The sequence below is a fragment of the Sebastes fasciatus genome, chromosome 20, assembly GCF_043250625.1.
Source record: "Sebastes fasciatus isolate fSebFas1 chromosome 20, fSebFas1.pri, whole genome shotgun sequence".
Taxonomy (NCBI): Eukaryota; Metazoa; Chordata; class Actinopteri; order Perciformes; family Sebastidae; genus Sebastes; species Sebastes fasciatus.
In genome coordinates this window covers 24,724,904-24,745,789 of record NC_133814.1, presented here as the reverse complement: position 1 = coordinate 24,745,789, position 20,886 = coordinate 24,724,904, and the positions used below count along the sequence as shown (strand labels likewise).

The 20,886-nt window shown below is 39.0% G+C and overlaps 1 protein-coding gene across 1 annotated transcript in view; it reads left to right on the top strand.

The window, feature by feature from the left end:
* The first annotated feature begins 59 nt into the window (after nucleotides 1-59).
* acsf2 (acyl-CoA synthetase family member 2) overlaps nucleotides 60-20,886 on the top strand; it is a 37,282-nt gene continuing 16,455 nt past the window's right edge. The window contains exons 1-8 of the mRNA XM_074619335.1: nucleotides 60-569; nucleotides 13,016-13,211; nucleotides 15,234-15,362; nucleotides 15,605-15,658; nucleotides 16,128-16,246; nucleotides 17,372-17,534; nucleotides 19,392-19,487; nucleotides 20,475-20,626. Of these exons, the coding sequence (XP_074475436.1) occupies nucleotides 448-569; nucleotides 13,016-13,211; nucleotides 15,234-15,362; nucleotides 15,605-15,658; nucleotides 16,128-16,246; nucleotides 17,372-17,534; nucleotides 19,392-19,487; nucleotides 20,475-20,626 (1,031 nt within the window). The 5' untranslated portion in view covers nucleotides 60-447. The remainder of the gene's footprint in view (nucleotides 570-13,015; nucleotides 13,212-15,233; nucleotides 15,363-15,604; nucleotides 15,659-16,127; nucleotides 16,247-17,371; nucleotides 17,535-19,391; nucleotides 19,488-20,474; nucleotides 20,627-20,886) is intronic.

The following is a 20,886-nucleotide window of genomic DNA, read 5'->3' as shown; positions in this document are numbered from 1 at the left end:
TTAGTTTGTTAGTAGAGGTATGAGTCCTGGTGAAGCCTTGTGTGTCCTGTCGAACAGGATCTTTTTCTTTTTTTGTTTTTTTTAATAATGATTAGAAGCAAACTTTTATTACTCCAAACAGAGTATTTCTGTGTTTTAAAAGATGTTTTCCAGCATTATTACCAGTGTGCATGTGATTGCATGGCGCCCCCAGCAGGAGAAGACTGGAGCCTCCAGAGAACATGTTGTCAGCTCTGATCAAGGTCCGAGGAAGGAGCGGCTGCTGCGGGTAGCTGCAGGCTACAACCCCACCCTGCATAAAGAAGAGAACCTTTTCCCCTCTAGTGTTCACTCTCATCAGGTGTGCTTATCTGCTGCGGTGCACAACTAAACCTGAAGAAGTTTCTCTGAGAAGCTGCTGAACTTTTAGTGTTTCAGGGTGCGGTGAGCTGCAGCTGCAAAACAAGAATGATCCCCAAGATCGCCTTGTGCGCCCAGACTCTCCGGAACCACCACGGAGTCTTCTCCAGGTCTGTGAGGGTTCTGCAGAGATCCTGGAGCCAGCATCCAGGAGTACCTGCAGCCAGTCGGTGAGTCACAGACATATATATATTATTATTATTATTATTATTATTATTATTATTATGGAACATATGCATGATTTAAATAACGTAAGATAAGTGTCATTTAAACGTCCAGGTCACATGGCTGCAGACGCTAAAGTGTTTCTTCTAACTAAACTCTTGTTTATCAAAAGTATAGTAAACAATGTATTTCCTTTTTTTTTGTTTCAATTACTTTCTGTTTGTAACTTTGTGATTATGTAACAACATCTGCTCGGAAAAAGATCACATGATTGTCATGACTTTAGAGTTTTTTTATTTATTTATTTTATTTTACAAAACAATCCCATGTTTATTATTACACAATCTCGACTGAGCATTATTTATTATCATTATTACAACTAAAATAGATAATAAAAATGAAACCTGGTGCTGTGAGCTGCGGAAGGAAGGGGAGGAGACTAAAGGAACACCAGTATGGGGTTTTCCAAGTCCATCATGACACTATATGTATATGCACGTACATATACGTATATATATATATATATATATATATACGTATATGTATATATAGGGGAGAGTGGGGTAAGATGAGCCAATTTTTACTTATGCTGTCCTCGAGGTTAGGAAAAACGAGACAGAAGCAGAATGAAAACTTGAACCTTAAATTCAGGATCTCCTATCAAATGAAATGATCAGCATGCATCCATCACAAAGCTGTCTGGATAAAATGACCTTCCCAAAAAAAGTGCTCCTGTGGCTCAACTTGCCCCAGGTAAGGGGTAAGTTGATCCGAGTCAGTGGGTAAGTTGAGCCATCGTGAGGTAAACTGAACATCTGAGTTTTTAAGTTTAAACCTCAGCATAAGTGTGTTAACAAACAGTTTCACAGTTATGAACTTGTGAGAACAAACCACCTGTGAGTTTCAAGACCATTGAACAATCAAAATATCATTCAATATTCAACTATATCCCAGTCGTCAAGGTTGCAGTGAAATATGAACTGTTGCTCCCTCCTTGCAGTTCCTCCAGCCTTTTGAGGTTGAGGTAGCTCCTTCAGCACATCACTCAGTGGAAAAGATGCCTCATCCTTTTCCTTGAATACAAAGGTGGGCTTCTCACGTCAAGTGTTCCCCCGGATTCTTCTGAGAAATCTTGCACTCACTTCGTTGCCCTCCAGGCTCTCAACCAAGCCAATGTAATGGTAGCTTCTGCCTTTGGATACAAAGTTTACTATGACAAAGTCACCAACTGACAGATCTGTGATGTCTGATTCACTTCTCTCATCATTAGAACTCTCATGCTCAGAAGTGTCATCAAATGGGATGGCATCACACTCTCCTCAGAACTGCTGTACGCTGTGATTTTCGTCTTGGTCTTTGGTTTGACCTAGGCCTACCTGCTAAACCCTGCTCTTTCCAGTTGTTGGGGACAGGAAGGTTGTTCTTTCTGCCAATTCCAATGCCAGTTCACAGCATTTCTTTGGAGTAAGGCCGTGGAACTGTTCAGCCAGCTTCTTGATATGGTCTGCAAGCTCCTTCTCTACCTCCTCTGTGAGGACCCTCTTTGCCTCTACTGTTCCACTATAACCACCTGTTTTAACTTCCTTTATCTCCCTCTTCTATAAAGGTTAACATATAAAAAATCAAACCAAGTTGTGTAACACTCAACAGTAATACCATTTTATACATCAGAGAATTCATTTGGTTAATTTATGGTGGGGTAAGTTGAGCCAGTGGCTCGGAATAATAGTAGAATATTAGTGAGCCAGTGGCTCAACTTACCCCATAACCTTTGGCTCACTTTGCCCCATAGCTACCATTTTGGAAAAAATGGCCCAGTTTAGCAATTCAGGCTAATCTTTAACGAAGGGATTAACATGGTGTTATATCTTTAGTAAATCACCAACGTGTATAATAGATTTTTTTAGACCTGGATAAATTTGCTTTGACCTAACATCCATTATTCCTGACATGCAGAAAATGTACTTTGATGGGAAAAAACTGTTTTTGGTGTAAAAAAGTACTTACTACTTCTCCCATGTGCTTCACTTCATCACAGCAAGATAGAAATGATGGGTACTTCCTGAATTTATGGTCACATGACAAAACATAATCACAGTTGCCAAGATACAGGGGGTGGGTCAACTTACCCACTGGCTCATTTTACCCCACTCTCCCCTACGTATATATATATCTACATATACATATGTAGATCTACATATATATATATATATACACACATATATATATATATATATATATATGTACATAAATATATATATATGTATATATATATATATATATATACATATATATATATCTTTACGGCAACTCGCCCTCAATATACTTCTTACATTGTTGTTTTATTGCGTATTGTGCAGTTGTTCAAATTATTGTGTCCACCCCTTCATTCTTGCAGTAGGCTACCTTCAAAAATCAAATTTGAGGTACTTGTACTTTACTTGAGTTTTTACCTTTCATGCTACTTTATACTTCTACTCATCTCAGAGGGAGATATTGTACTTTTACTCTACATTTATTTGCTTTTATCTGACAGCTTTAGTTACTCTCAAGAGTTTTTCATAAAAAACATACAAAGAGTTTATAAAATATGATGTTTTGTTTTGAATTAAAGTACCCGACAGTTTATACAAGTACAGCCTGAACGATTAATCGATTAGTTGATAATTGGCAACTATTTTGATAATCGCTTTCGTGCAAAAATGACAAAAATCTAATTGTTCCAGCTTTTTCTTTAAATTATTTAAAACTATTTTAAATAATTTTGAGGTTTCTGCATCGAGTACTTTTACTTTTAGTACATTTTTCTGATTATACTTGCATACTTTCACCTCATTATGTTTGTGAAGGTTCTCAGTCATCCAGGTCATGGTATCTGAGGGTTTAAAGGTTAAATCAGCAGCAACAACTGGACTTGGTTTAGATTCTTGAAGACATTCATTCACACGAGGCGTCAGCTGACTCTTAACGATCCATAACTACAGTCGTCACACCGAGTACGTCACACCAATGTACTGAGTGGTTTCTATATTCCTGCTAACCATTCAGCCAGAACTGAAGAATATATAAACCTGGTGCTGTGAGCTGCGGAAGGAAGGGGAGGAGACTAAAGGAACACCAGTATGGGGTTTTCCAAGTCCATCATGACACTATATGTATATGCACGTACATATACGTATATATATATATATATATATATATACGTATATGTATATATAGGGGAGAGTGGGGTAAGATGAGCCAATTTTTACTTATGCTGTCCTCGAGGTTAGGAAAAATGAGACAGAAGCAGAATGAAAACTTGAACCTTAAATTCAGGATCTCCTATCAAATGAAATGATCAGCATGCATCCATCACAAAGCTGTCTGGATAAAATGACCTTCCCAAAAAAAGTGCTCCTGTGGCTCAACTTGCCCCAGGTAAGGGGTAAGTTGATCCGAGTCAGTGGGTAAGTTGAGCCATCGTGGGGTAAACTGAACATCTGAGTTTTTAAGTTTAAACCTCAGCATAAGTGTGTTAACAAACAGTTTCACAGTTATGAACTTGTGAGAACAAACCACCTGTGAGTTTCAAGACCATTGAACAATCAAAATATCATTCAATATTCGACAATATTCCAGTCGTCAAGGTTGCAGTGAAATATGAACTGTTGCTCCCTCCTTGCAGTTCCTCCAGCCTTTTGAGGTTGAGGTAGCTCCTTCAGCACATCACTCAGTGGAAAAGATGCCTCATCCTTTTCCTTGAATACAAAGGTGGGCTTCTCACGTCAAGTGTTCCCCCGGATTCTTCTGAGAAATCTTGCACTCACTTCGTTGCCCTCCAGGCTCTCAACCAAGCCAATGTAATGGTAGCTTCTGCCTTTGGATACAAAGTTTACTATGACAAAGTCACCAACTGACAGATCTGAGATGTCTGATTCACTTCTCTCATCATTAGAACTCTCATGCTCAGAAGTGTCATCAAATGGGATGGCATCACACTCTCCTCAGAACTGCTGTACGCTGTGATTTTCGTCTTGGTCTTTGGTTTGACCTAGGCCTACCTGCTAAACCCTGCTCTTTCCAGTTGTTGGGGACAGGAAGGTTGTTCTTTCTGCCAATTCCAATGCCAGTTCACAGCATTTCTTTGGAGTAAGGCCGTGGAACTGTTCAGCCAGCTTCTTGATATGGTCTGCAAGCTCCTTCTCTACCTCCTCTGTGAGGACCCTCTTTGCCTCTACTGTTCCACTATAACCACCTGTTTTAACTTCCTTTATCTCCCTCTTCTATAAAGGTTAACATATAAAAAATCAAACCAAGTTGTGTAACACTCAACAGTAATACCATTTTATACATCAGAGAATTCATTTGGTTAATTTATGGTGGGGTAAGTTGAGCCAGTGGCTCGGAATAATAGTAGAATATTAGTGAGCCAGTGGCTCAACTTACCCCATAACCTTTGGCTCACTTTGCCCCATAGCTACCATTTTGGAAAAAATGGCCCAGTTTAGCAATTCAGGCTAATCTTTAACGAAGGGATTAACATGGTGTTATATCTTTAGTAAATCACCAACGTGTATAATAGATTTTTTTAGACCTGGATAAATTTGCTTTGACCTAACATCCATTATTCCTGACATGCAGAAAATGTACTTTGATGGGAAAAAACTGTTTTTGGTGTAAAAAAGTACTTACTACTTCTCCCATGTGCTTCACTTCATCACAGCAAGATAGAAATGATGGGTACTTCCTGAATTTATGGTCACATGACAAAACATAATCACAGTTGCCAAGATACAGGGGGTGGGTCAACTTACCCACTGGCTCATTTTACCCCACTCTCCCCTACGTATATATATATCTACATATACATATGTAGATCTACATATATATATATATATACACACATATATATATATATATATATATATGTACATAAATATATATATATGTACATAAATATATATATATGTATATATATATATATATATATACATATATATATATCTTTACGGCAACTCGCCCTCAATATACTTCTTACATTGTTGTTTTATTGCGTATTGTGCAGTTGTTCAAATTATTGTGTCCACCCCTTCATTCTTGCAGTAGGCTACCTTCAAAAATCAAATTTGAGGTACTTGTACTTTACTTGAGTTTTTACCTTTCATGCTACTTTATACTTCTACTCATCTCAGAGGGAGATATTGTACTTTTACTCTACATTTATTTGCTTTTATCTGACAGCTTTAGTTACTCTCAAGAGTTTTTCATAAAAAACATACAAAGAGTTTATAAAATATGATGTTTTGTTTTGAATTAAAGTACCCGACAGTTTATACAAGTACAGCCTGAACGATTAATCGATTAGTTGATAATTGGCAACTATTTTGATAATCGCTTTCGTGCAAAAATGACAAAAATCTAATTGTTCCAGCTTTTTCTTTAAATTATTTAAAACTATTTTAAATAATTTTGAGGTTTCTGCATCGAGTACTTTTACTTTTAGTACATTTTTCTGATTATACTTGCATACTTTCACCTCATTATGTTTGTGAAGGTTCTCAGTCATCCAGGTCATGGTATCTGAGGGTTTAAAGGTTAAATCAGCAGCAACAACTGGACTTGGTTTAGATTCTTGAAGACATTCATTCACACGAGGCGTCAGCTGACTCTTAACGATCCATAACTACAGTCGTCACACCGAGTACGTCACACCAATGTACTGAGTGGTTTCTATATTCCTGCTAACCATTCAGCCAGAACTGAAGAATATATAAACCTGGTGCTGTGAGCTGCGGAAGGAAGGGGAGGAGACTAAAGGAACACCAGTATGGGGTTTTCCAAGTCCATCATGACACTATATGTATATGCACGTACATATACGTATATATATATATATATATATATATACGTATATGTATATATAGGGGAGAGTGGGGTAAGATGAGCCAATTTTTACTTATGCTGTCCTCGAGGTTAGGAAAAATGAGACAGAAGCAGAATGAAAACTTGAACCTTAAATTCAGGATCTCCTATCAAATGAAATGATCAGCATGCATCCATCACAAAGCTGTCTGGATAAAATGACCTTCCCAAAAAAAGTGCTCCTGTGGCTCAACTTGCCCCAGGTAAGGGGTAAGTTGATCCGAGTCAGTGGGTAAGTTGAGCCATCGTGGGGTAAACTGAACATCTGAGTTTTTAAGTTTAAACCTCAGCATAAGTGTGTTAACAAACAGTTTCACAGTTATGAACTTGTGAGAACAAACCACCTGTGAGTTTCAAGACCATTGAACAATCAAAATATCATTCAATATTCGACAATATTCCAGTCGTCAAGGTTGCAGTGAAATATGAACTGTTGCTCCCTCCTTGCAGTTCCTCCAGCCTTTTGAGGTTGAGGTAGCTCCTTCAGCACATCACTCAGTGGAAAAGATGCCTCATCCTTTTCCTTGAATACAAAGGTGGGCTTCTCACGTCAAGTGTTCCCCCGGATTCTTCTGAGAAATCTTGCACTCACTTCGTTGCCCTCCAGGCTCTCAACCAAGCCAATGTAATGGTAGCTTCTGCCTTTGGATACAAAGTTTACTATGACAAAGTCACCAACTGACAGATCTGAGATGTCTGATTCACTTCTCTCATCATTAGAACTCTCATGCTCAGAAGTGTCATCAAATGGGATGGCATCACACTCTCCTCAGAACTGCTGTACGCTGTGATTTTCGTCTTGGTCTTTGGTTTGACCTAGGCCTACCTGCTAAACCCTGCTCTTTCCAGTTGTTGGGGACAGGAAGGTTGTTCTTTCTGCCAATTCCAATGCCAGTTCACAGCATTTCTTTGGAGTAAGGCCGTGGAACTGTTCAGCCAGCTTCTTGATATGGTCTGCAAGCTCCTTCTCTACCTCCTCTGTGAGGACCCTCTTTGCCTCTACTGTTCCACTATAACCACCTGTTTTAACTTCCTTTATCTCCCTCTTCTATAAAGGTTAACATATAAAAAATCAAACCAAGTTGTGTAACACTCAACAGTAATACCATTTTATACATCAGAGAATTCATTTGGTTAATTTATGGTGGGGTAAGTTGAGCCAGTGGCTCGGAATAATAGTAGAATATTAGTGAGCCAGTGGCTCAACTTACCCCATAACCTTTGGCTCACTTTGCCCCATAGCTACCATTTTGGAAAAAATGGCCCAGTTTAGCAATTCAGGCTAATCTTTAACGAAGGGATTAACATGGTGTTATATCTTTAGTAAATCACCAACGTGTATAATAGATTTTTTTAGACCTGGATAAATTTGCTTTGACCTAACATCCATTATTCCTGACATGCAGAAAATGTACTTTGATGGGAAAAAACTGTTTTTGGTGTAAAAAAGTACTTACTACTTCTCCCATGTGCTTCACTTCATCACAGCAAGATAGAAATGATGGGTACTTCCTGAATTTATGGTCACATGACAAAACATAATCACAGTTGCCAAGATACAGGGGGTGGGTCAACTTACCCACTGGCTCATTTTACCCCACTCTCCCCTACGTATATATATATCTACATATACATATGTAGATCTACATATATATATATATATACACACATATATATATATATATATATATATGTACATAAATATATATATATGTACATAAATATATATATATGTATATATATATATATATATATACATATATATATATCTTTACGGCAACTCGCCCTCAATATACTTCTTACATTGTTGTTTTATTGCGTATTGTGCAGTTGTTCAAATTATTGTGTCCACCCCTTCATTCTTGCAGTAGGCTACCTTCAAAAATCAAATTTGAGGTACTTGTACTTTACTTGAGTTTTTACCTTTCATGCTACTTTATACTTCTACTCATCTCAGAGGGAGATATTGTACTTTTACTCTACATTTATTTGCTTTTATCTGACAGCTTTAGTTACTCTCAAGAGTTTTTCATAAAAAACATACAAAGAGTTTATAAAATATGATGTTTTGTTTTGAATTAAAGTACCCGACAGTTTATACAAGTACAGCCTGAACGATTAATCGATTAGTTGATAATTGGCAACTATTTTGATAATCGCTTTCGTGCAAAAATGACAAAAATCTAATTGTTCCAGCTTTTTCTTTAAATTATTTAAAACTATTTTAAATAATTTTGAGGTTTCTGCATCGAGTACTTTTACTTTTAGTACATTTTTCTGATTATACTTGCATACTTTCACCTCATTATGTTTGTGAAGGTTCTCAGTCATCCAGGTCATGGTATCTGAGGGTTTAAAGGTTAAATCAGCAGCAACAACTGGACTTGGTTTAGATTCTTGAAGACATTCATTCACACGAGGCGTCAGCTGACTCTTAACGATCCATAACTACAGTCGTCACACCGAGTACGTCACACCAATGTACTGAGTGGTTTCTATATTCCTGCTAACCATTCAGCCAGAACTGAAGAATATATAAACCTGGTGCTGTGAGCTGCGGAAGGAAGGGGAGGAGACTAAAGGAACACCAGTATGGGGTTTTCCAAGTCCATCATGACACTATATGTATATGCACGTACATATACGTATATATATATATATATATATATATATATACGTATATGTATATATAGGGGAGAGTGGGGTAAGATGAGCCAATTTTTACTTATGCTGTCCTCGAGGTTAGGAAAAATGAGACAGAAGCAGAATGAAAACTTGAACCTTAAATTCAGGATCTCCTATCAAATGAAATGATCAGCATGCATCCATCACAAAGCTGTCTGGATAAAATGACCTTCCCAAAAAAAGTGCTCCTGTGGCTCAACTTGCCCCAGGTAAGGGGTAAGTTGATCCGAGTCAGTGGGTAAGTTGAGCCATCGTGGGGTAAACTGAACATCTGAGTTTTTAAGTTTAAACCTCAGCATAAGTGTGTTAACAAACAGTTTCACAGTTATGAACTTGTGAGAACAAACCACCTGTGAGTTTCAAGACCATTGAACAATCAAAATATCATTCAATATTCGACTATATTCCAGTCGTCAAGGTTGCAGTGAAATATGAACTGTTGCTCCCTCCTTGCAGTTCCTCCAGCCTTTTGAGGTTGAGGTAGCTCCTTCAGCACATCACTCAGTGGAAAAGATGCCTCATCCTTTTCCTTGAATACAAAGGTGGGCTTCTCACGTCAAGTGTTCCCCCGGATTCTTCTGAGAAATCTTGCACTCACTTCGTTGCCCTCCAGGCTCTCAACCAAGCCAATGTAATGGTAGCTTCTGCCTTTGGATACAAAGTTTACTATGACAAAGTCACCAACTGACAGATCTGAGATGTCTGATTCACTTCTCTCATCATTAGAACTCTCATGCTCAGAAGTGTCATCAAATGGGATGGCATCACACTCTCCTCAGAACTGCTGTACGCTGTGATTTTCGTCTTGGTCTTTGGTTTGACCTAGGCCTACCTGCTAAACCCTGCTCTTTCCAGTTGTTGGGGACAGGAAGGTTGTTCTTTCTGCCAATTCCAATGCCAGTTCACAGCATTTCTTTGGAGTAAGGCCGTGGAACTGTTCAGCCAGCTTCTTGATATGGTCTGCAAGCTCCTTCTCTACCTCCTCTGTGAGGACCCTCTTTGCCTCTACTGTTCCACTATAACCACCTGTTTTAACTTCCTTTATCTCCCTCTTCTATAAAGGTTAACATATAAAAAATCAAACCAAGTTGTGTAACACTCAACAGTAATACCATTTTATACATCAGAGAATTCATTTGGTTAATTTATGGTGGGGTAAGTTGAGCCAGTGGCTCGGAATAATAGTAGAATATTAGTGAGCCAGTGGCTCAACTTACCCCATAACCTTTGGCTCACTTTGCCCCATAGCTACCATTTTGGAAAAAATGGCCCAGTTTAGCAATTCAGGCTAATCTTTAACGAAGGGATTAACATGGTGTTATATCTTTAGTAAATCACCAACGTGTATAATAGATTTTTTTAGACCTGGATAAATTTGCTTTGACCTAACATCCATTATTCCTGACATGCAGAAAATGTACTTTGATGGGAAAAAACTGTTTTTGGTGTAAAAAAGTACTTACTACTTCTCCCATGTGCTTCACTTCATCACAGCAAGATAGAAATGATGGGTACTTCCTGAATTTATGGTCACATGACAAAACATAATCACAGTTGCCAAGATACAGGGGGTGGGTCAACTTACCCACTGGCTCATTTTACCCCACTCTCCCCTACGTATATATATATCTACATATACATATGTAGATCTACATATATATATATATATACACACATATATATATATATATATATATATGTACATAAATATATATATATGTACATAAATATATATATATATGTATATATATATATATATATATACATATATATATATCTTTACGGCAACTCGCCCTCAATATACTTCTTACATTGTTGTTTTATTGCGTATTGTGCAGTTGTTCAAATTATTGTGTCCACCCCTTCATTCTTGCAGTAGGCTACCTTCAAAAATCAAATTTGAGGTACTTGTACTTTACTTGAGTTTTTACCTTTCATGCTACTTTATACTTCTACTCATCTCAGAGGGAGATATTGTACTTTTACTCTACATTTATTTGCTTTTATCTGACAGCTTTAGTTACTCTCAAGAGTTTTTCATAAAAAACATACAAAGAGTTTATAAAATATGATGTTTTGAATTAAAGTACCCGACAGTTTATACAAGTACAGCCTGAACGATTAATCGATTAGTTGATAATTGGCAACTGTTTTGATATCGCTTTCGTGCAAAAATTACAAAAATCTAATTGTTCCAGCTTTTTCTTTAAATTATTTAAAACTATTTTAAATAATTTTGAGGTTTCTGCATCGAGTACTTTTACTTTTAGTACATTTTTCTGATTATACTTGCATACTTTCACCTCATTATGTTTGTGAAGGTTCTCAGTCATCCAGGTCATGGTATCTGAGGGTTTAAAGGTTAAATCAGCAGCAACAACTGGACTTGGTTCAGATTCTTGAAGACATTCATTCACACGAGGCGTCAGCTGACTCTAACGATTCATAACTACAGTCGTCACACCGAGTACGTCACACCAATGTACTGAGTGGTTTCTATATTCCTGCTAACCGTTCAGCCAGAACTGAAGAAGCTTCTTGGATGAGAAGTGAAACGTCTTCAAGTTCATTTGCTGCTGATTTAACTTTTACTCCGATTTCACCTCATTAACATTTCCAATGCACGACTTTAACTTGTAGTGGAGTATTTTTTACAGCGTGGTATTAGTACGTTTACTTAACAATACAGTACAATAACAGTAAATGATCTGAAAACCTCTGGTAGACAGCAGTCAGGTGACTAAATGAAAACATAGTTATGAATATTATATTCTGTTTCTGCTAATAGATCCGCCAAAATGTTACACACCGCACCAAAGTAAATAGTTTGAAGTACTTCAGTATATCTGTTTTGCTTTATACTTCGCTCATTTCAGAGGGAAATATTGTACTTTTACTCCACTACACTTATTTAATAGATATTGTTACTAGCTACTTTACAGATTAAGATTTTTTATTTGACATATGAGGACCTTATAACACATTCTTGAATGTTAAACTAGCGGTTTGTGACCCCTTATGAAAAGAAAAACTGGGTCTGGTTCTTGGTCTTTTGCCAAGAACAAATAAATAAACATGAAATGTTCATATGTTTATTTATTTGTTTTTCCACCAAACAGATTCCCCCTGGTTTCTTTAAGTAACTGTTTGATCAATGAACTAGATATTTTGTTACGCAGTTGTGGATATTTTTGGATTAATGATGTAATCTGGAGAGTTTTATACCGATCCAAGCTGTTGCAGAGCTCCGACTGTGAGTTAGGTAACATTATGGCATTAATGTCATCACGAGTCACTGCTGCAGCCCCGCTAAAGGCTTCACAGAGCCTCTTTCTTTTTTTTGCATCATAGAGATACTAAAGGTTGCACTGCTTATCTGCAGCACAGGAACTCGTGTCCCTGGGTCATTGTGTTTCTGTGTGAAAGGTGAAACGCCTGTCAAACTGGTTGAACATTTGCCTCATCACTTGACTTATCAGTTCAACAAAAGATGCTGCACTTCATAACAGCCGATAAGCTGAGAAGCACCTGATGACGTGTTTCTAGAGGAGATTTAAAGGAAAGATACTGAGTTTCAACAAGGAAGGATGCTGTTCCTGACAGCAAATACACTATCTTTGTTTTATATCTAGATCAGAGGACTGGCAGTAAAGGTAAATTCTTTTCATTGGGAGCGCTGCATTTCTACACTGAGCGCTGCAGGTATTGGTGTTTTTTCTGGTCGTCGAGAGTTGAAGAATGTCCGACTTTGGTACTCCACACTGCTATACTAATAGTTCTTTATTTTATTCTTTTAACTTTTATATGATTTTGGCTGCCGGTGTCCGAAAACATCTTCTAATTCTTTTTTTTCCCCCTGCAGTGGCATTCATGTGGACTCTCCGCCCATCATCCCGACTCTCACGACCAGCTACGCCCACGGCACGTCTTCCACATCTTTGCTCCACAGTACAATTGGAGAGTCTCTGCTGAAGACTGTGGAGCGCTGGCCTGACAGAGAGGCCGTCGTCTTTGTAGAAGACGGAGTCCGCAAGACCTTTGCACAGCTTCAGCAGGATGTAAGTCTTCTCCTTTAAAGTAAACTGTATGTGTCCAGTCAATGTGCTGCCTACCCCCCCAAACCCCGACTGATGAAGGTCAATCCAACAATGTTGAGGTTGGATGTTGGAAAGCCTACGAGCATGTTTTATAAATGGTCCAAAACTTTAAACCCACTCACATGTTGATAAGAGTATTAAATACTTGGCAAATTTCCCTTTAAGGTACATACAGATAAAAAATGTGTGATTAACTGCGATTAAATATTTTAATCGATTGACAGCCCTAATATAAAGCGATAGGCTTCTGCCTGACTTCACCTTCTCTACCTGCACTTGGACAGTGGAAAGGCAATGATGATATGGTCGTGAAACGGAAGTTGGAGTTGTATTTGAACCTGAAACCTCATTTCACTAACTGCAGCACCCTGCTCCTCTCTGTTAATGGAAACTGGAAACAAGACTTTCAATGGATAATTAACAGCTAAAATGAGTTGCCAAACTGCTAATGAACAAAAGTAAAACATGGTGGAAGGGAAGACTGATACCGGAGCTTTTAATAGGCCTTTTTCACAGGACAGCAATGAATGACATGTAAAAATGTCTTCTTCTTCTTCGAGAGTCGCCTACAGGTTCAGTCCTGTTCAGTTTGTAAACGTTCACCTAGAGACCTTTCAAATATTCAACGAAGTCAAAGTGTCGTTGACCTGACATGAAGAGTACCGATAAAACATCCTAAATGACAACTTTATCACCAGGTCCGCTGAGCTCTGCTGCATAAATATTGATTTGCTAAGCACAACATGTTACTTTACTTTGCATCTACTGAATATTTAAAGTCCACTGTGTGTTTCTATTGATTTTTGATTGTGTTATCTCTGCTCTGTACTCGTACGGTCTTCCCTCGTTACAGATTCATGGTTTAATGATCTTTCATATTACAGAACATCATAACTGTAAATATTTTTGTCTCCACAATCTAGGAACAAAACATTGTTTTGTAAAAAGGTGTTTGTTTGTGTCTAAACATCTCTGAACTCACTGAACTGTACTCTGTATGAGGAGGTGTTGGACTTTGAGCTTAACAAGCAGCTTTAGAGCAGCAACGTGAACAAATTAAAACTCTCAGAACTATTATGAAACCAGATATTTCATTATGTTTTAGAAAATGTTTTGTGGCGTAACACATTCATTTTAAGAGTATATTTGGGCTGTCAATCAATTATAATATTTAATCGTGATTAATCCTAGAATTAACCACACATTTTTCATGTGTTCAAAATTTCCCAAAAGGAAGATTTGTCAAGTATTTAATCCTCTTATCAACATGGGAGTGGGCAAATATGCTGCTTTATGCAAATATATGTATATATTTATTATTGGAAATCAATTATCAACACAAATCAATGAGAGATATTGATCCAGAAACCCTCACAGGTACTGCATTTAGCATAAAACAATATGCTCAAATCATAACATGGCAAACTGCAGCCCAACAGGCAACAACAGCTGTCAGTGTGTCAGTGTGCTGACTTGACTATGATTTGCCCCAAACTGCATGTGATTATCATAAAGTGGGCATGTCTGTAAAGGGGAGACTCGTGGGTACCCATAGAACCCATTTACATTCACTGATCTGGAGGTCAGAGGTCAAGGGACCCCTTTGAAAATGGCCATGCCAGTTTTTCCTCGCCAAAACTTAGCGTAAGTTTGGAGCGTTATTTAGCCTCCTTAGCGACAAGCTAGTATGACATGGTTGGTACCAATGGATTCATTAGGTTTTGTAGATTCATATGATATCTTCACTCTGGTTTTAAAACTGAGCCCACTACAACCTAAACATCGCAAATTCTGTTAATGCGTTAAAGACATTAGTGGCATTAAAACATATTTGCGTTTTGTTAATAACAGCCTCAGACACCACCCTGATGAAGGCAAGATAGAGAAAACATTTGGTGAATAAAACAGTGCGTACTGTGATTGTATCATCTTCTTCCCACCAAACATGTTAAACCTGTTCATGTCTCTGTAACGTCTCCGTAGGTGGATCAAACTGCAGCCGGGCTGCTGGCACTTGGGCTGCAGAAAGGAGACCGGCTGGGTATGTGGGGACCCAACACGTATGAATGGATCCTCTTCCAGTTCGCCACAGCCAAAGCTGGCGTTATATTGGTGAGTCAAATGTAGGTCACGGTGCGTTGGCAAGAAGGCAAAAACATCCAACAACAACATATTAGAGAAACAGTGCCCGTTCTCTGAATTGATGCTGTCAGAAAAATTATAGATCTTCTTCCTCACAAAGCTCCGTTGTTCAACAACTATTAAAAACACATCAATGACCCTTTTTAATCTGTCAACCTTTTTTAGTTTCTTTTCCATCATAAGCAGCTGTTTATGGTTTTACCGCCCAACAGGTGTCTGTGAACCCAGCGTACCAGCTGCAGGAGGTGGAGTTTGCATTGCGAAAGGTGGGTGACTTTTTCATAAATGTTTTTACTGTTGTGACAATAAAGCTGCGAGATTGGAGCAAATATGATTATTACAAAACAGTCGCTATATCGTGACAGTAGTATAGGTAATCTGAAAAAAATCATGAGCCTCTGTGTCCTCCGGTGCTCCTAACGGCATCTGCAGGATTTCACGGACTGGACCAAAACAACCAATCAGAGTTGATCTGGAGTCTGCCGTCTATGAGAGCCGGCTAGCAAATCACTCGCCAACTCCGATCAAACGGTCCAACTAGGCAGCTAGATTGTTTTAAAGTCTGAAAATAGAGCCATGAGGAGGAGCAGAAGTATCTCAGAACACTTGAATTACAATATGCTGAAAGGTTATTATGGAATTTTTGCCCAATGATGCCAAAAACTTGTCGCCTACTGAAGCTTTAAGAGACTGTATTATCCCGTTAAGCTGAATCCTCTGCTCCTCTCCTCACAGGTCGGGTGTAAAGCTATAGTGTGCCCTACGCAGTTTAAGACTCAGAAGTACGTAGAAATGCTGAGAAAGATATGTCCGGAGATCGAGACGTCCAACCCGGGGGACATCAGGAGCGCCAGGTACAGCTCACCTGTCATCTTCACGGGTGTTTTCAGTATTCTGTGTTTAATCTATGGAGCTGTTGCAAAACACAAAGGCAGATGTTAACATACTTAACATTTGAGTTGTAGAGACTTTGTTTCCTGCATTCTGGTGATTTTAAAAGAATGAAAATAACTAAATAATAAGTACAATGCAGCAGCATTTATTTTGTTAAATAGGCCTACTTTTAATTTCACTTTTAATTCTCAGGAAAAAAAAAACCTGAATAATTCACCCCTTTGGCGTGAACTTGTGTGAATCTCTGGTATAAACTAATATTCAGCAGTTTTCATTCATTCATTTTTTGGCCCTGCTTTAGTATTTCTCTCTCTGTCTCTCACTCACTGAAGGTCCTTTCAGACACAATACAACAACGGCACCACCGCGACAAAATCATGTCCTTTTGGGAGTTTAAACATCCTGAGAAGAGTTTACATTCTACAGTCACACACAAAATACACTTCTTTTAAAGCTAATTCTGATATTTTTTCAGAATAAAAGCTCAGTCCCACCAGAAAGTGGCACAGCCAAATGAATGAAATGATCGTTTCTAGAGGCTTGGTGACGTAGGAACTTCTCGCGGGGTTAGTTGTCACGACAGCTCTCTGAGTTTCTTTCTATTTTCTCTGTACTTTTTATCATCAGGAATATACATCATTTGTGTTTGAAGAGGGATAAAGCTCAAAAAAGACATACTTGTGCCATCGTCTCGTGCCTCATAATGTCTGCAAACATTTCCTCTCCTGGGAACCAGGTCATTGTCTGACAGAGGAAGTAAAAGTTGATGGTGCAGCACAGCTAATAAGCTACGATAGCTCTGATTTGGACTCCCTCAAAGGAAATTTTGCTGTATTTTTTTGGCTGGTATGTGAAAGATTCCTTTGAAGGGATTGTACCATGCTGGGGGGATTTGGACTCTTAACCTCAGTGTGTGAAATATTGTAGTTACAGCCCCACATTTACAGAAAGATTAGTGAAGCTAAACCAGACACATGGATTGAACAGTAACACGCTACTTTAACTGAGAGAGAGAGACAGATGCAGAACATTGCAGTGAAACTTGGAGTTGAGCATGACCCACATTTCTTTGTTTTCCCCCTCAGACTTCCAGACCTCCGCTCTGTGATTGTTATTGATAAACGGCACCCAGGAATGCTCCATCTTGAGGACGTTAAGCAGGCAGGCAGCAGCCAGTACATGCAGCAGCTGCAGGATCTGCAGAAGAAGCTCTGCTTCGACGACCCCATAAACATCTTGTTCACTTCGGTAATTGTTGCATAATTCCTGCTGATCTTAAAGGGATAGTTCGGGTGTTTTGAAGTGGGGTTACATGAGGTACGTATCCATAGTCAGTGTGTTATTTTCTTTTTTATATAGCACTTTTTAAAAACAAGTCACAAAGTGCTTTGCAAAGACATAAAAAGCAAGAGAAATGAACAGGTCGTTCCAGAGTCGTGGGGTCCTGACTCCAAAAGGCTGCGTCTCCTCTGGTTTTTAGTTGTGACCTAGGAATAACTAAGAGACCTCTGCCGGAGGATCTGAGGCTGCATTCAGGCTCGTAAGCAGTTAGTAGGTCAGTGATATAATCGGGGACCAACCACAACCTCGCTTTAAAAGTAATCATTACAGTTTTAAAATCAGTTCTAAAACGTAGAGGTAACCCAAGAGATGTGGACTCTTCTCTTCAGCATTTTGAAGAAGTTGAAGTTTGGAGAGGTTGTGTTTGGTGAGACAGGAATACAGTAGATTACAGTAGTCTAAACGGGATGTAATGAAAGCATGGATGACTGTTTCTAGATTCTTAGGAGATAAAAAAGATTACATTTTTGAGATATTACAAAGTTGCAGAAAGCACGATTGAATGACGGACTTCACCTAGATTTCTGCTCTGGGTTTTGATGCAGCAGGACAGATAACCTAAGTCAGAGTAGTAAAAGGCAGCTGGCACACTCCTAGTTTGGAGAAACAGACAGGAGTACCAGCACGGGAGCAAAGTAATGTACTGCTGCACCGAAAGAAATCAGTTTAAGTGCACGCTATATTTAGAATATTTTCAATGCTTTACCTTGCTGTCAGACAGCACTTTCTGACGGGGAACTGAAGCAGTTATAATATCTATGTTTTCTTCAAAGCCACAAGACTCCATTGACAAAAACAGTATTTTTACCTTGCAGAACTTGCAGAGTTGCTGTTCTACTGCTGCCTCCATCGGTTAGTTTGTTTGTGTTATCGTGTGACTTTGGTGTTTTAAAGGGGTTAGTTCTGATTCACTAAAGTCACACAATAACACAAACAAACTAACCGATCGAGACAGCAGTAAACCAGCGACTCCCGTGTTCTGTGAGGTAAAATTACTGTTTTTGTCAATGGAGTCTGGTGGATTTGAAGATAGCACAGATAACGGCTTTAGTCCCCGTCAGAAAGGGCTCTCTGACAGCGAAGTAAAGCAGTGATAATATTCTAAATATAGCGTACACTTAAACTGATATTGTTGTTTTTTTAGGTGTCTGAAATACATTTTGCTGCTGCTGCCCACAGCAGTACATCGCTTTGCTCCCATGCTAGTGCTCCTGTCTGTTTACACTGACTATGGATAAGTACCTCATACAACCCCACTTAAAAAAATTTAAACTATCAGTCTGAGGAATGTCAAAGAGCCCTCGAGGGGTCTGTGCAAGATGAAACATGTTGATCATGTGCGAGGTTTTGTTCCTTTCTGGCAGGATGTCTTGTTTTTTCCTCCTCTTGAGAAAAACGTCTGATAATAGCTCAAACTTTATTAGACTAAACTGGGAACATTACGACCTTTTAACGTGGGAAAAAAATTCCTACACACTGACAAAAGTTTTCACACTTTGACACATTAAATTGGTCTTACATCTGAAGAGCATGTTTTAGTTTTTGTCAGTGTGCCAGCTTTTTATTTGCAAGTAGAGCAGAAATGGATTACTCGATCGGCGGAAAATGAACCTGTATTTACAAAGACACAGTAAAATCTGTTTATGAGATCTCTGACTGTCTGTTGGCTTCACCGTGTTTAGAGAGCAGTAAAAGAAGCCTGTCAGTCACCTTGACGGACTGTATCAAACTATGGCTTTCTAAATAATGTGTTTCTGTTAACAGGGAACAACTGGAGCTCCAAAGGGAGCTACATTGACTCATCACAACATGGTCAACAACGCCTACTTCTTTGGCATAAGAGTGGGATTCACCTGGAGGGTGAGTCTTAACCGACAGGATGTGTCCTGTATCGTCTGTTTCATCAACCTCTCCTGACCAGGGAGCATGTAGTGTTTGCACTGGATTACATGTTCCTTCATTACCATGAACACACACACTGTAGTTTATTTAGGCCCCATCCCAACGTCCCCCCTGAGGCCTTAAACCCTGAACCCTCAGGGACTTAACTGACGTCACCTGGTCAAATGGTGGAGTATGAGAAGCTGCAAGGGCTCAAAATGGTATAAATAGGAATGGGACAGCACTTTGCAGCGACATATCACGTTACCTTGACGACGCCAAAACATGTTATGTACAATTGTGGGTTTTTGTTTTATATTTCTTACTTCCTGATTTGAACTTCTTCCAGGCTTTTGCATACTAGCTTGTCGAGAAGGAGGCTAAATAAAGCTTTAGCTTACTAAGTTGTAGCGGGCTTTTAAAGCTAGAGTGAAGATACTTCATCATAGAAAAACTAAAGAATCCATCGGTACCAGCCATGTCATACTAGCTTGTCGGGAAGGAGGCTAAATAATGCTCTAAACGGACGCTAAATTTTGGCGAAGGAAAACTGGCATGTCCATTTCCATAGGGTTCCCTTGACCTCTGACCTCCAGATATGTGAATGTAAATGGGTTCTATGGGTACCCACAAGTCTCCCCTTTACAGACATGCCCACTTTATGATAATCACATGCAGTTTGGGGCAAGTCATAGTCAAGTCAGCACACTGACACACATTGTTTTGTCAGAAAGTATTTAGGGACAGACTCACACATTGTTGATTTTGATCTTCACATATTTGTTGACAAAGAGAAAAATATAGAATAACGCCGTTTTTAAGTGGACCTGGCTTTGTGCACGGGGGGTTCTGTCATGTTGAAACGAGAAAGGATCTTCCCCAAACACAAAGTTGGAGGCACACTAGTGTCTAAAATCGTAAAGTCTACAATTTTGACCCTCTTTGTCTCCTGATTTTGTCCCACAGCCTCACACCCGTGTCTGTCTACCTGTGCCTCTGTACCACTGCTTCGGCTCCCTGGGTGGTGGGTTGTGTATGGCCCTGCATGGCATGACCGCGGTCTTTCCCTCTGCTGGGTACGATGGGAAGGCCAACCTAGCTGCTATGGAGAGTGAAAGGTAATGTCAGAAATCCTTGGCCAGCTCCTTAAATGTAGCCTCAAAAAGACTGTTAAACCTGAAACAGAAAGCTGTTTGTTACAGGATATTAAAGCTCAAAGGATTAAATATGCTTATGGTACCTTGGGGCTCTGTGATGTTGGAATAATTCAACCTCAGAGAGCAAACAGTTGTGCACGTTAAATAATCTGCATTTAGGATCAGTCATCAGTATCACTTCCTTAAAATCATGCAATGGATGTGTATGCTGAAAGGACACA